Source organism: Stegodyphus dumicola, chromosome 3 (assembly GCF_044657685.1).
Source record: "Stegodyphus dumicola isolate Sdum_Otavi_A_Nest chromosome 3, ASM4465768v1".
NCBI classification, from domain to species: domain Eukaryota; kingdom Metazoa; phylum Arthropoda; class Arachnida; order Araneae; family Eresidae; genus Stegodyphus; species Stegodyphus dumicola.
In genome coordinates, this window is record NC_140770.1 from 45,116,512 (window position 1) to 45,131,525 (window position 15,014).

At 32.0% G+C, this 15,014-nt stretch overlaps 1 protein-coding gene across 3 annotated transcripts in view; it reads left to right on the forward strand.

Annotated features, from left to right (window-relative positions):
* Positions 1-15,014, forward strand: part of LOC118198837 (ankyrin repeat and fibronectin type-III domain-containing protein 1-like) — a 1,134,269-nt gene that overhangs the window by 1,099,728 nt on the left and 19,527 nt on the right. For all 3 annotated transcript variants that reach the window (XM_085812822.1, XM_085812824.1, XM_085812823.1), the window contains 5 exons: positions 2,669-2,857; positions 4,638-4,751; positions 8,095-8,191; positions 9,109-9,241; positions 11,913-12,026. In XM_085812822.1, coding sequence (XP_085668948.1) covers positions 2,669-2,857; positions 4,638-4,751; positions 8,095-8,191; positions 9,109-9,241; positions 11,913-12,026 — 647 coding nt within the window. The remainder of the gene's footprint in view (positions 1-2,668; positions 2,858-4,637; positions 4,752-8,094; positions 8,192-9,108; positions 9,242-11,912; positions 12,027-15,014) is intronic.

Consider the following 15,014-nt stretch of genomic DNA (forward strand, 5'->3'; position numbering starts at 1 on the left):
TTAAGTTACGAAGAAGATTAAAAGTTAGCAAAAGAAAAGAAAGGTACCAGAATCTGCCTGGAATAAAAACAGAAAGTAAGATACGACGTGCCTCCATTTTGAATTCTTATTCTCTTTCTAAATCTATGATCTTTAATGTATAAATTGAACTATTATTTCGTATTTTCAGTAAGTAACTTCACATAAGTAACTTTCACGACTTTTAGAAAAAATGCAAAAAATTTTAATCTTATAAAAAAGTCAGTATATTTTTAATAACCAAAAGAGGAATTTTAATGTTTAAAGAATAAATTATACTGTGTAACTTCTTTTTTATTGCATATTTTCGATCACGTGTCATGTAGAAATGTAGTTGGTTTTTATTGGAATTTTTAAATATAAGCTTTCCATTGAGAAAATCTCATCATGTTGTATATATATCCCATTGTCATATGATATTTAATACGTAATTTTACCTTCGCATTCATTGAAATTTAAATTAATCTTGCAAGTGTATTCTAAAAAATTTAAATAAATCCAGTGCTTTAAAAAATAGGACACTGTAACACTTCTAAACATGAAAAAACACTGAATGAAACATAATCTTTCAAGTGACATTTTAATAATTAAAATGAACGTTATTTAATAAGGAGAGATATAATGTATATGTATTATTATATAACGAGACATATATTGAAAGAATAAAAGCAAGTTTCTAAAAATGAAAATAAATTCTATGCTTTAAAAAACATAATTTCTAACTATTAAGTTAACATAATTTCTAACTATTATATTCGAATATAATTTTATTTCTATTAAGGCAGAATACTCGAAAGCTATCTGCTTAAGCGAAGAGATATTTTCGGGGAGAGCTTTTAAAAGTAAGCTAACTAGTATTTGCGTAAAACGAAGAGAAATATAATTCATATACGCACCCGTTTCCCAGAATGGGAATTTGAATCGAACTGCTAGTGTTCAGCGATTTTACCCTTAAGTCGCTGGTGAGCTATACTTTAAATATAAAAAGCTATATTATTATAGATATATTATGAATATTAGTTGTAAACCTTGTTAAAGTCCTTTTATGTAACTGAAAAAAAATGTATGCTTTAAAACATAAACTCAAAACGCAATGTAATTCCTAAATATGATAATATAATAAGACACATATTTAAGAAATAATTTGAAAATATCTCCAAATTTTTTAGCATGTCTTCCGGTATTTTTAATTTTCTTCTTTATTAATCTAAGTATTTAAAAATGAAAAAAAAATATTTTCAGATTTTTCAAAATATTTTCGACTTTAAATATGTTTCCAGACCAAATGAATTATTCATGTTTTATTTATTTGCTAGTCCTGAACGCTTTCGTTGATTTAACTATGTTTTAATTAAAAAACATAAATTTATTACGAACCTTCAGTGCAAAAATTTAATAGCATGTATTATGCTATGCAATTATTTTTCCCGTCTATAAAAATAATAATTCTATTTATTTTAGTCGAATGGCAAAAAGTCTATCTGTGACCTAGCGGATATAATTGCTAAACACTGGTGGCTCAATCCGAGCTCATATCCGATTGAAAGGGCTGAACAAGCTTATTTGCTTGTAAAACTGCTATTTTTTACAATATAAAAATGTCGAACTTTATCTGATACCAAAAAGACAAAAGTATCGAACTTTATCTACTAAAATACAAAAATGTCGAACTTTATCTGATAACAAAAAGGCATATAGTTAATGAAATCCCACACGGATTCTGGCTGCAAAAGAGTTCCAGAAAGCGAGTTTCGTGCTGTACAGCAAGGGCATTATTGTGATAGTTCTTTGCATGTGTTCTGGTAATGTGTGTAAGGATAAGATAGGGCATCGGTAGAGACTGCTCATGAGAAGTTCTGTGGCGAATATCAAGCAGGGTCGGCGCTAGATGTTTTATCAACCTGATGCAACTGCTAAATTCAGCCGCCCTGCGTTTCTTTAAATTCTAAAAATTTTCTCGCTCCTAAATTCTGACGCCGGTCCTATATCAGGAGAGTAAGAGACCGGATTTGAAAACCCGTGAACATAACGTGCAATTAATTATCTTGTACCCTTCAGTAAATTTCAAGCTGAAGAACTACTGAGCTTAGCATGCGAACATAATCACCTCTTCCTTATGAGATGATATATGACACACTTTTGTATTGCAAAGCATAATAATTTTACAAGCCCGTAAAATGTGCTCTTTCTTTTCGAAACACCGCGTATTTATTAAGCTCAAAAACGAGAAGAACTTGGAAGGATAAACAAGGCAGTTGGAATTCTTTCTTCCCTAGTCATACAGAAAGATAAACCTTGGAAAAAGAAACATAATAGGCTTATTTTTCCACGCCTGTGTACCAATTTGCATATTCAAATTTTCTGTTCTTGTTTTAGCAAGCATGTCCTCAAATCTATCAACAGTGCTAACTATACTTTCAGCTGATGTGGAAAGCTGATATTCGTTTCAACAATCATGACTGCTGTGGTTTTTATTTTTTTAAAAATGTCACTATTTTTCCCTGCTTTAAGACTGTAATGAGGTCCGAGAACTGGGGAAAAGACGACGTCCACCCCGAGTTTTTTCAACCCCTGTCGGCGGCGGGCGTATGGTGGTTCTTTGATCCTTTCAAATACCGTGATTGATGTTGTTGCTCATTTTCTTTTACAGTGGAATGGAGCTGTTACGAAGACTTCTCCTTGCTGGCGGGATCTCGCGAGATCTCGGACGTGCAGAAGCTGGAAATCATGATTCCGGACTTGACCCAGGGTAGCACGTATTTCGTGCGCGTTGCTGCTGGGAACGTCAAAGGCTTCAGTTCCTGGAAGAGCGCATCGCCCCTCTCGGCCACTCCTTCTTGTAAGTCCACCATCTTCTCACACAGATTTGAAAAACACAGGGTTCTAAAAAAACCCATCGGTCTCTATTCAATAATACAGCAGCATTTCGTGATACTATGTAGCTAATCAAGAGTTGCTCTTTGTATTGCATCAACATATATAACTGTAGTCTGATTGTACGTTCTTGTATTTAATGATAATATACTGATATTATATAGGCAATGCTTAATCACCCGTTTTGCAGTGCTAACGTTTCACTGCGTGCAACAGGATATATTAAGTTATATCTTAATAATCAGTGTTCTCAGTAATTTTTTCATACACCAAATTTATCAAATTTAAGAAAACGAATTTACATTTATAGATAAGTTTTCAGCCCTTGGCATCCAAAAAAATTAGTATTTTCCCCTTATATTTCGTGAGAAGCTATAAAAGGTACTGGTTTGGGGTATTAATTATTCAAATTGTGTAAAACAGCGATCGTTATTAATTTGTAACTGCCCGATGTGGAATTATTAATTACAGTTATCTCTAAGAGTTTTCCACTTAAGTGTGTGAAACATCTTGTATTTAAATAATTTAAGTATAATGAACGTTTAATTAATCATATTTTTGTACTCTTCATCATCAGAGGGAACATCATTTTGTGTTTACAGAATTCTCCCATCTAAAATTCTGAAATTTTTTTCGCAAAATTATCTAGCTTATTTTGAGGAATTTTGTAATGAAAATATATGTCTAGGGTTCATATTAATGAAATAAAGCATGTAGCCAACTTTCATGAATATCCTATGTAATTATTATATCAACTTCGTGAAGCGCCGTCCGTAATGGATATTACATAATCTTATTAAAATATACTACTTTTAACAAAATTTGCAGGAATTCCTACTAAGCACTTCAACCACATTTGATACACTAAGAACAATCTTTTCTGGGAGTTTATATACTCTTCATTTCAAAATGATTTGATTTCACCTCAGCCGTAAACATGCTTTTTTCCAACACGTCACGTATCATATATGCATTGGAAAACATCTTTTGTATATTATTTATATCTATCTGATCAAGTTTCGAAATTCTAATTAAAATTCGCGCTACACATTCACAAAAATTTTACATGTACTTTCACAAAAATATGTTTTTGTCAGTAAACATTTCTTTTGCAATAATTCTTATGTAATAATTCGTATTTTGCTTTATGATTCGTATTTTGCTTATTTGTATTTTAATATCTTTTCTTTTCATCTAAAAGAGGAAGACGGAAATAGAAATAAATTTAATTTTTTTTTTAAACAGATAAATGAATAGAACTTAAACTCTTGTTCTTGAACAGACGAGGAAGAGCATATTTTTTTTTTTAGAAAATGAATATCCTAAGTTTCTTGTTATTGAAGTTAGAAAATAAGTAGCTTCATTATATGACAAAAGAATTCATTTCTTCGTTGCAGAGGAATAAACAGCAGCATTGTTTCATTGCTGTAATTCAGCAAATATCTTCTGCGCAGAAAGTGAACTGATACGAAAAATTTTTCTTAGGACCATTTTAATTGCATAGATATTTTTTAACTTATTTGTTTTTCATTTTCTTTATTAGCCCATTACAGATCCTTTTTAAGCTCATTTTCATGCAGTATTCTCTACTTTTTTTCTGTCTTTCTATCTTTTGTCCATGACCTGAGATAACCCTTTATAAAATGAGACGATGAGACGTCCGTTTTATGAAATGAGACGATGCATTGAATCAGTCAATCCTCAGCGACTGAGTATGGCATTTTATCTTTCCTTATTCCATTTAGGTTGGAGAGATGTTGAGGGAAAACTTCCCCGTTCATCAGGCCGTATGGGAAAGCTAGACGATCTTTTCCATCAGATCATCAACTCGAGAGCTGGCCATGCCAGTGAAATTAAAGGTAAGATATTTACAAATATTTGTTTTCTCCTCCACCCCCTAAAACATTGGTGCCATTCAACTATTCTTTACCTTTAAATTAAGTTTGTACTTAAAATCTTTATGAAAGGCTTCCGTGGTACTTTAATTTTCTAAAATGAAGTACTCAATTCCGGTTAAAAGGCCCATCACCTTTATTGTGGGAACAGTCTATTTATCAACTATCCTTTATAGAGAAAGCATTTTGATTTCTGTGAAATAGTCAGGGTTTCCTCTGCTTACTGGAGACAGCATGCTACTTAATTTATCAAACTGGATAAATAGTTTCCCAATATTGGCAATTTCAGAGGCTTAAAAGAATTACCCTATTGGTCCAAATATAAGATGGCCTCCCATGAAAGATCGCATTGTTATTTTTAATTTGCTTTGCAATTAAAAATGGCACTGCACATCAGATAGTCAATTTTATTTGAGCTTTATTCTTTGAAGCAGTTCTATGAAATAAGTACATAAATCTTCTAAATGTCATACTGTGCGGAAAAACTAAATGTAGAGGAACATTATCAGTCTTAGAAATGTCTTTACAAGTAAGAGAATAGATGAATACTAGAGATTTCTCTCACTACACTATATATAATACCCGGTGGTGATGGTAAGACGTCCACCACCACCAGTCGATAATGAGGGTCCATTTGTTTAGCGTAGAACATGGTAAGGATAAAAATCAAGGTTAGAATCGAAAATTGATCGCATTATGTCTCTTTTATTCCTTAATATTGTACATGTTTCACAAACTGCACATTAAAATATTAATAAAAAAAGTATCTTGCGTTTACCGAGCTTATGTGGATAAGCTGCTAGGAATTCATATATCGGGGAAGTTTTTTTATGGTCTGTATATATGCATAAAAAGATAAAGAGTTTTAAAATATTTTATGGAAATATTCCGTTTTCCAGATCTGTAAAAGCTTCATCATATTTCTTTTAAAGAATTCCAGCGCTATTTTCATTTCCAAGCAGTTTCGATATCTTATTTTTCCTTTACTGAATTATATCATACCTTTTTTCATGTTACAATAGCTGAATATGCAGTTTTGAAAATAAAGAATTTAAAGGGTTTACAATTTATTCTAATTATTCAATTCAATTTAAATTAGCAATTAAATTTTAAAAGAATGGGCAAATGTACAGCACATATAATACAGATCGCAGAGTTAAGGTGCCCGATGGAGGACAGATTAATTAGATTATAAATTTTACTTTTAAGTAAAAAATGGATTCGTGTGTATTTTGCAACACATGAAATATTCCCAAAAAAACTTTTTCTATTTTCACGTTCATAATTTTTTTCTTAAATAGATTAATATTATATACTTGCTGATGTGAAAGAATTTTTTTGATTGTCTCTGATGACCAAAGATTAGTTAATTTAGTGATTCAGTTATGTCATATAGGATAGCTATTCCTACCATTTCCAAAGTTATAAACATATATTTCTAAGCAAATCGTAAATTCCTTTCAAGATTAAAACACCAACAGAAATGGATGTATGTAATTTTTAATCAAGTGACTGGAAAATTATTGCATACCGTTCACTAAACAATAAAAATTTAAACTTTTGTTATAGAGACTTTCAAATATTGAACCTATTTAAACTTATTTCAAATTTTCCTGTTTCCCATTGTTTTTAAATAACTAGATGTTTTATTTATATGCGTAGTCTATCACAACTGGTGATCTGAATCTCATCGAAGCATTTTACAACCTTTGCAAATGTTACATGAATAGGAGACAGTTTCAGAATAATGAGAGGAATAGGGGGCAGTTGAGAACGGACAAACAGATTCAGGGACGAAATTCCCCGCTGGTTGAGAAACCGTAATCTAACTCTCTCTCTATTCTGAACTGCCTCCTATTCACGTAGGGATTTCATAATTTCAGGGGGGCGGCAGTTGGAGTCAGCCTTTTATTTAGCTGTTTATATTTACTTTTACTCGTAGTTTATGAATATTAAAAAAACTACTTTTATTCAAGTTTTGTTATTTACCATCATTTTCTATTCTTTTTTTCGTTTAATTTATAAACACATTTGAAAATAATCTAAATTTAAATAAATGTGCATATGTATTTTTCAAGTTTTAAAAAGGAAGATAGAGCAATGATGAAACGGGAGAGTGGGACATTAAAGGTTGAGAACTCCTGCCTTAGAAAGCGCTAAGCAAAGGCTCTTAGGCCCTGAGCTCCACTTGTCACTGCACTATTCGAATAATCCAATCCATTATAGTTTGTAATAATTACCTAAAAAATGTTTTAATAGTTTTTTTTTCTTAATAAATTTTTCCTTTGATACACTCCTTTCGAGAATTCAGAAGTAGCTGATTAACATTTTTTATTACTTAAAATGATTTTAGAAATTGCAGTTAAAAAAATCACATAAATACTATATGAAAGAAATAGTAATTTTTTAGTTTATTTGATTTAAAAAGCTCAGTCGCAAGTCGCAAAAAGCCTATGAATGATGGAAACAATAATAAATTTTTCTCCAAACGGAATTTGTATCGAAAAATTCGAAATGAGGCTGTTGTATTGGGAAACTGTTATATGCCCTAGAAAATATACGAAAAACTTGATTCTAATAATAACTTACGTGCTTTCTGAAAGCAGAGAAATTTTCTTCTAATTTCAGTTTTGGCAAAATGTTACGAATTTAAGTTGAATGTTCATTATTTTTTCTCTTGAGATTGAAAATAATCTTGTACGTAAATTTCTGCAATAAGCCAATTCCTTGTAAGACGTCCGCTTATTTTTAAAAAATATCTCTCTTTATTATCTCTAGCATACCCATTTTTATTTACTTTAATAATTTACAGCATTTCTTCCTACCTGACCGCATCTAAGATGATACCATCTGGAGATACTACTCTTAACCTTAGTTCCGTCTGCGTAGCAAAAGTCTTTCCATATCTTTAATAACTTGTCATTCTGTCTAATTCCGTCACTAACTATACTTGTCTATCAGCGTCCTTCTAGTTAAAATTAAATGTACGAAAAATGAAAACCAATTCCATGAGAATAAGTGTGGAGGAAGAGCTGGTAAGGGTAAGAACAAACGCTTAGCCGAAAGACCGTCATTAAATGAAGTTATGATGCGTTTTATTACAATACAATAATTAGGATTACTCAACATGGGAAAAGAATTTATTTAAAAGTATTGTTGTTATTCAGATGTGCATCTTGTTAATTAATGCAGCATAATTTCAGTATGAATTGCTAAGATTTAAACATAAATATTTCCCTCAAATTTATGTCTCCGCATGTGCAGTTTTTTCCCCTAAGCTCAAACTTACTCACAATTTTTTCTGCAGATCTGTCAGATACACCTCAACAGCAACGGCGGCAAGTAAGGAAAAGTATAAAGCACCTCTTCACTTCAGCTCCAAAATTTCAGAAAAATATGAAAAGGTAAGCAAGAATTCAATCACCCAAATCTTGCTTTTCAGTTACTAATAAAGTAACTAATATGTACTTGATTTCTGGACTTTTCAACGCAGTTTTGGATTTATTCGAAAATGTTACCGGATGTTTGTAAATGTTTCAATTTCTGCCGAGAAAAACTTCAGATTAAGCAGAATCAGGAATATGCATGCAAATAAGGATCAATTTTATTTTGATGACTGAAAAGAGAATAAAACGATAGTTGGATATAAAAAATGTATTAATTTATATAGCAAAGTATAACATTTAAGTATCTTTGCATACACATTCTACAATAGCTAACCAGATAAAATTCGTTCTTCTTTTTCGGCATAACTGAGTGTCTGTGAACCAACCATCTGTAATTTTAGCGACAATGTTATCTAAAATCAAAGGACCCACACAAATCTGTTTATTTTGCAGAGCTTTATTGTATACTGTGCATACACTGATGTCGGTACACTGTAAAAAGCAAATGGTTTTCTCCACATATCTTTGTACGTCATAAAAGAATAAAATTATTTAAAAATTCAAAAATGCATTATTTTCTAAACAAAATTACTTAATGATTTCCTACTAATGTTTCCAGACAAGATATGCTTGAAACCAGTTTCCTTGACAAAGAGGTTTCCTTGACTAATTATAAGGGAAACAATATGTTACAGTTGTAGATTGCCTTGAATTATAGGAATTATCTGGCAGTCGGAATTCTAACGTAAATTATAAATTAAGAAACACGGTATATTAACTAAACACTAATAAAGGAAAATTTATTTTCTTCTGGTATTTAATGCTTTCACTAAACTTTTATTAATTCAGCGAAATCTTCCATTAAGTTTTTATATTGTTGCTATAAATATCATTAATAAATAAATTACAGGATTTTGTTTTATTCTTTTCCACAGAGGGGTTTTTTTGGCCTGCTTGTTGTATCACGATGACCGAATAATTGTGACTGCAGAGGATACCCTCCCAATACTCGAAGTAGATGAAACATACCCTTCTCCTCTGCATACTGACTTTCACTGGTTATTGAAGGTAAAATTATCTCTTAAAAATGTATTTGCTACCTTAAGCCTCTTGAGTGCTTTTATCTGGTCATAAGATTTGTTATCAGTTTTCTCTATATGATTGCGATCTTCAATAAAACTTGCTGTCTTATTTTATTTATTATTTATTTATAAATAATTCTAAGAATCTTTTGTTTATGGGAACAAGCAATAAAGTAAATAGTTTTACAAATTTAGATAGTAAATATTGTATAAACACGACCATGCGTGATCGAATTTAAAATTTTGACGCTTAGACGATTCATTCCTAAGATCTTAAGTGGATTTCAATTACATTATACTTGAATAATAGCGATCTTCACACCACATTATAATTCAGGAAGAGGAAAATACATAGGACAAAATATTATCAGTGGAATCTTTCAGTATAACTTTTAGAAAGGTCAATATAACTTTTAGAAATCCTCGGTATTTAAATTAATTAAGAATAATTATAGATGTTAATATCTCAAACTTTTTGGAGGATTTGATTTTTTTTTACGGAAAGGTACGAAATAAAATATTCATCATAAGGAAAAAGAAATATTCTCATCAAAGTTTCTTGGACAATGGAACATTTTTAAAGAGAAGACAATGTGAGAAGAATAAATCTACAAAGATATAAGGATCTGCTATAAACTAATAGTAGATTCCTATTAATATCTGGTAATAAAAACTTCGGTCTCCCAAAAGGGTTGTTAAAGTATTTTACGCTCTCGCTGCCCTCGCAGTCTACACGTCTGCTCACCCCTACTAACGTTTTTTTTTCGGGGGGGGGCCTTTTAGCTTTATGATTAAGCATTGTTTTCTTCGCGCTTACGCCATATAGAATTCAACGGCAAAATTACAAAAAATTTTAAAAGCAGCATAGTAGTGTTACAAAATGTACAGGCGCGGTAAGAAGGCTTCACCGCAAAGCAGTTTTAGGGTTTCCATAAAATGGCAAAGGAGGGCAGGGTTGCCACATTTGGCGACAAAATTGGCGATATACTATGGACGGTTGGAGAACTTCTGGAACGAATTCTTACCGGTTTAGCCCAGAATGTTCCCGAACTCAAGCCGAAAGCTATATAAACCCTGCTGGTCCGCAGTTAGTTAGTGTGTGTCTGCCTTGTCTAGCGAGCCGATAGTCATTGAGCGAGTGTCTCGAAGTCTAGCGCCGAGTTGGTCGTCGAGTGCATCGAGAGAGTCTTTTAGTGCATTGCGAATTAGTGCACGTCGAGTTTTGTCTTAGACTGTGCTGAGTCGAGAGCTATACTCTTGTGTATCGTCGAGTGCATCACGTGGAGAGTCTCGAGAGTACGTGGAGTTCCGAGAACGACCAAACAGAGTCGGAAGCTGTACTCGGGTGCTTTGCGGTGAATCTGTCTCCACCGTTATTGCCTGTCAGTGTGAAGGCTGTGTCGCTGAACGTGTCAGCGTGTTTATAACAGTTCGACGACTGAAAAAGTGATTTTGAAGCTGTCCTGAGAATATTAGTAAATAAAGTGTGTTTCGATACTTCATCAAATGTCGTCGTTATTCACTTCAAATCCACACGAACCCCGTAACAACTGGTGTCAGGGGAAAAAAAAAAAAAAAAAAAAAAAACATAACAGTAGTTACATATAGAATTCCCGACGCAGCGTTAAGCTTTAGCATAACAGTTTTCTTTTTTTTTCCCCTTTTTTTAAGTCTTTTCTCAGACCTTCATCATATCAATGTTCAGTTTTCTTACTAAGAAAACGTTTTTTTTTTTTTTTTTTTTTTTTTTGGTCTTTTTTATTATTAACGTTTTGTGTGTTTACTTATAATTTAAATATCACGTTCTTTTGTGTGTTGCATTATTAATTAAATATCACGTTCTTGGCGCTTACGCCATACAAAATTCGATTCAACGGCAAAATCACAAAATATTTAAAAACAGAATATCTTTAGAATTTCCGATAGGCAGTTTCGCGCGCTGGAGATAAGAATATTTTATTCCCTACAGTGTTGCCACTGTTCGCTTTGACATAGTTAAGTTTGCTAATAAAAAATTCGTTAAAATTTCACAGAATATGAAATAGATAATAAAACAAATTCGAAATTCAGAACTCGAGCTTCTAGGTGCTGATGTTCGGGTGGAGAACTACGTTATTCAAACTTGATGTCTCTAGGCACCGTCGTTTTATTACAACAGGCGAAGCATTCATACATTCATGCAGATTCTTCATTACTTAATTTCTTTAAATATAATACAAGGCGATAATAGTTGGTGGCAACAGTTTGAAAATTGATACGCCATTTTTAGTGATTCGGAGCAAATTGTCGTTTCGAGACTAATATCCCATTCGGGATTAACGTCCCTTTTGGGCTAAAAACGCATGCGCCATGAGTTTTTAGCCCAAAAGTCTTGACATAACTGCACATAATGATTCATTATTAATTTCTATGCTATTATTAAATATTTTCTCTGACTTGGAAAAAAAATGAAGCAGTGAGATTGAATAAAAATTTATTTCCGAGTAAGTTGACAAATAAGCTAAACATATTAATTGCTTAGATATAGTGAATGTTACATACTTGAGTTAAAAATTGCCGCAATTATTGTAATTCTTATGCGGCTTTTTTTTTAATTCGTATTATTAAATTCTTCACAGTATCAATAATATCTTGAAATTTTCTTTTCTTTACATCAGGTGGCGTGCACATGGGAAGATGTAAAAATTTTAAGACAAGATATGGAGAAAAGTCACTCTTCTTCAAACGTCCATTTCCGAAGCAAGTTGCTGCAAGCAGTAGAACAAATGCAGGTGAGTACTTTTGTGTCGAAGTGCGCAAAAATCGTAAGCAGCTGATATATTAGAATGACCAAACGCACATATTTATGTATCAGTTTCAGATTTTACTATTTATTTATTTTTTACGGCTGTGAGACTTGCATTTAATTGAAAGAACTGGCCAGTTTATAACCAGACCAAAACTTTTACTAAAGCAGTTAAGCAATTCTTTGATCATTTCCTGGAAAATAAAGTATATAACTTCGCCATTTTTAAACAACCAGTAACATATGTGTTTCATAGTGGAATATATTATAGCAAGTCCCCTTCCTGCCATCTGGCATTGCTATTTTGAACAGATCGTTTTAAATATACACAGTCAAGCCTTGTTTCACTAATTTAAGAATGGTGAAAGCTCCAAGAACCATATGTTTGCTTTTCTCACTCTTCCCTCTGTCTTGCTGATATGCAGTCCGTTTGTCCTTTTCTCCAATTGTAATGCCGTGACTATATGAAAATTACATTTATAGTTATTGAATAACGGGTGTGTTAATTTAGCCATATATGTTAATTTAAAAATGCTATATAGAAAATAAAAGAGTTATATTAACCGGCCATGATTACTTCATATTCTCCTCCCATGTAAAAAAAAAAAAAAAAATATCTTGTATCATTTCCTAATTCCAGAAATGTATTGCTAATTTTATGTAGAAAGGAGATTTAAGGAGATTTAAAAAGTACAATTAAGTGAAATTAGTTCAGGGAATGAGCAGTTTTATTGAGTCGATTCTCCCGACCCATTATACTCGATTCTTTCCACTCTTAGCTCTATTCTCTCACTCTCACACCGTTCTTGATCCACCTTTCGTTTCCTATCTTATTTCTCAAAGTTAGTGAGTGGCGAATCGTAAATAGCAGAACCGATTCATTTCAGTGAACGAAGGATTCTAATCTGATCCTATAAAAGTGGGGTTTTGCTCACCTATACATCGAACACCAAAATTTTATTACGCAGTGTGTGACAGAATTGACAGGGCAAAAGTATTAATTTTCGTAATACAGAGCTTAGTTTATTCTGAAATGTGAAAGCTAACACACAGTCAGTATGAAAAATATGGAAAATAAAACTTAATCACGAATGTTTATAAAAAATTAATGTTTTGGATTTACAAGAATTGTTCCAATGACCGACCAACGGCTACAGGACGTAAATCACAATGATGATGGATCTCGCTTACAAGACGTATATTAACTCTTCTGAAGACCTTATAACCGAAATTAAAGTTGTTACAGCGAAAGCATCTTCCGAAGCCTATGCCCGTCACTTCGTAGTTGTCTTGCTGGTATTACAATTGGTTTTCGTTCATTTGAATAATTCTTGTATGTACTAAATATTGTTTCTTGTAAATACTCGTGGTTATAATGACTTTTCCTTCTCCGTGTTCTTTGCGCTTAAACAGTGGCGTAGCCAGAGCTTTCGCCGCCCAGGGTATTCCCTGAATTTGCCACCTAGGGCTGGTCCTTGAATTTACTGCTTCTCTCGATATGCAAGAAGGTAACTGGAAAAATTATCAAACTAACATACATGAAAATAAATTAAAACTTCTATGATTATTTTTTACGTAAATCTTTAATCCTAACATTTTAAATTACACTATTATTTTGATTATTTTTTTCATTCATAAAACCATCGATGGCATTGCTAATTTGCTCTATTTGCTATTATGCAGATCGTATAGAAAGATTTTTCAAATACAAAATATACATTTCTACTCCTTACATACTTCTTAAATTATTTCTGCTTTCTCACAGCTAGTAAGAATCACGAAGAAATTTCACAGTAATATCAAAGTATTGGAGTTTTGTTCTGAAAATTGTATTTTAGAATAAACTGCAAAACTTCAAAAGGAATATTGTTTTCCAAGTCTCTGTTCCGTTTTCGCAACTAATAATAGAAACAAAACTCAGTAATATTTCTCTCTTAACTAAGAATTTTTCATTTTTAATGTCACGAGATCATAATTTTGTTGATAACCAAATTATTACATAGCATTTTCGTATTTTTTATTCGGGGGGGGGGAGTAAAGGTTCGATGAAGTAAAGAAGATATGACAAAAACATGTAACTACTGAAATCTTGTAGTGATTTCCTTGATACTACACCTAGTATATATATATTTTTTTTTTCCCGGTTGCATAAGACTATTTAGAATCTAGTTATTCTTCACCTGCCTCGAAATGTTTCATGTGTTTTATTTTTAAAAATAATGTTTCACGGGGGTGGTATGCCACACCTAAAAGTGTGCTGTGTTTCACCGTTCTGTTTCAACGTTTTCATTTCATATTCTATCATATTAGACTGTATTAAAAAAATTATTACTTTTTACATATTCTGTCATCCTTAATGTGATGACCATCAATTCTATTGCAACTCTGCATATGTGTATGTATATATATGTGATGTACCAGATTTTGTCAGGAATAAATAGATTGTTGAAGAATCATCAATGTAGTCGTAGCTTAAATTATCAGACGATAGTTTTAAAAAACAGGATCCATTTATTATATTTCAGGAGAAAATAGCAATTACAAAAATCTGATCTCTGGAGTAAATAAAAAAGAACTACTAATAACATTTTGTATGAAGGTTTACTGCATCGTGACATTTAAGAAAAAGCCCCGATATTCCTTTTGCGAGTCTTTTTATAGCCTCTGGAAAGGCGGAGCTTCCATGAAATGACGTCAGCCTCGTCAGCCAAACCAGTTCGCTTGAAATATTTCCAGAACATTCTAAAACTGTACGTGTAGAAAAGGCGGGAAAAACAACTTGACTACGGGGCTGTGGATTTAATTCCACGTACTTTCAAATAAGAGAACGTCGCCATTAAAAATGAAAAGAACATACAGTTAGAATTTTAATTGTATTCTTGATTATGGAATTTTATTATTACAGATATATATATATATATATATATATATTTAACAAATATTCTCTATTCGTAAAAAGCAAATTTAAAGTTAA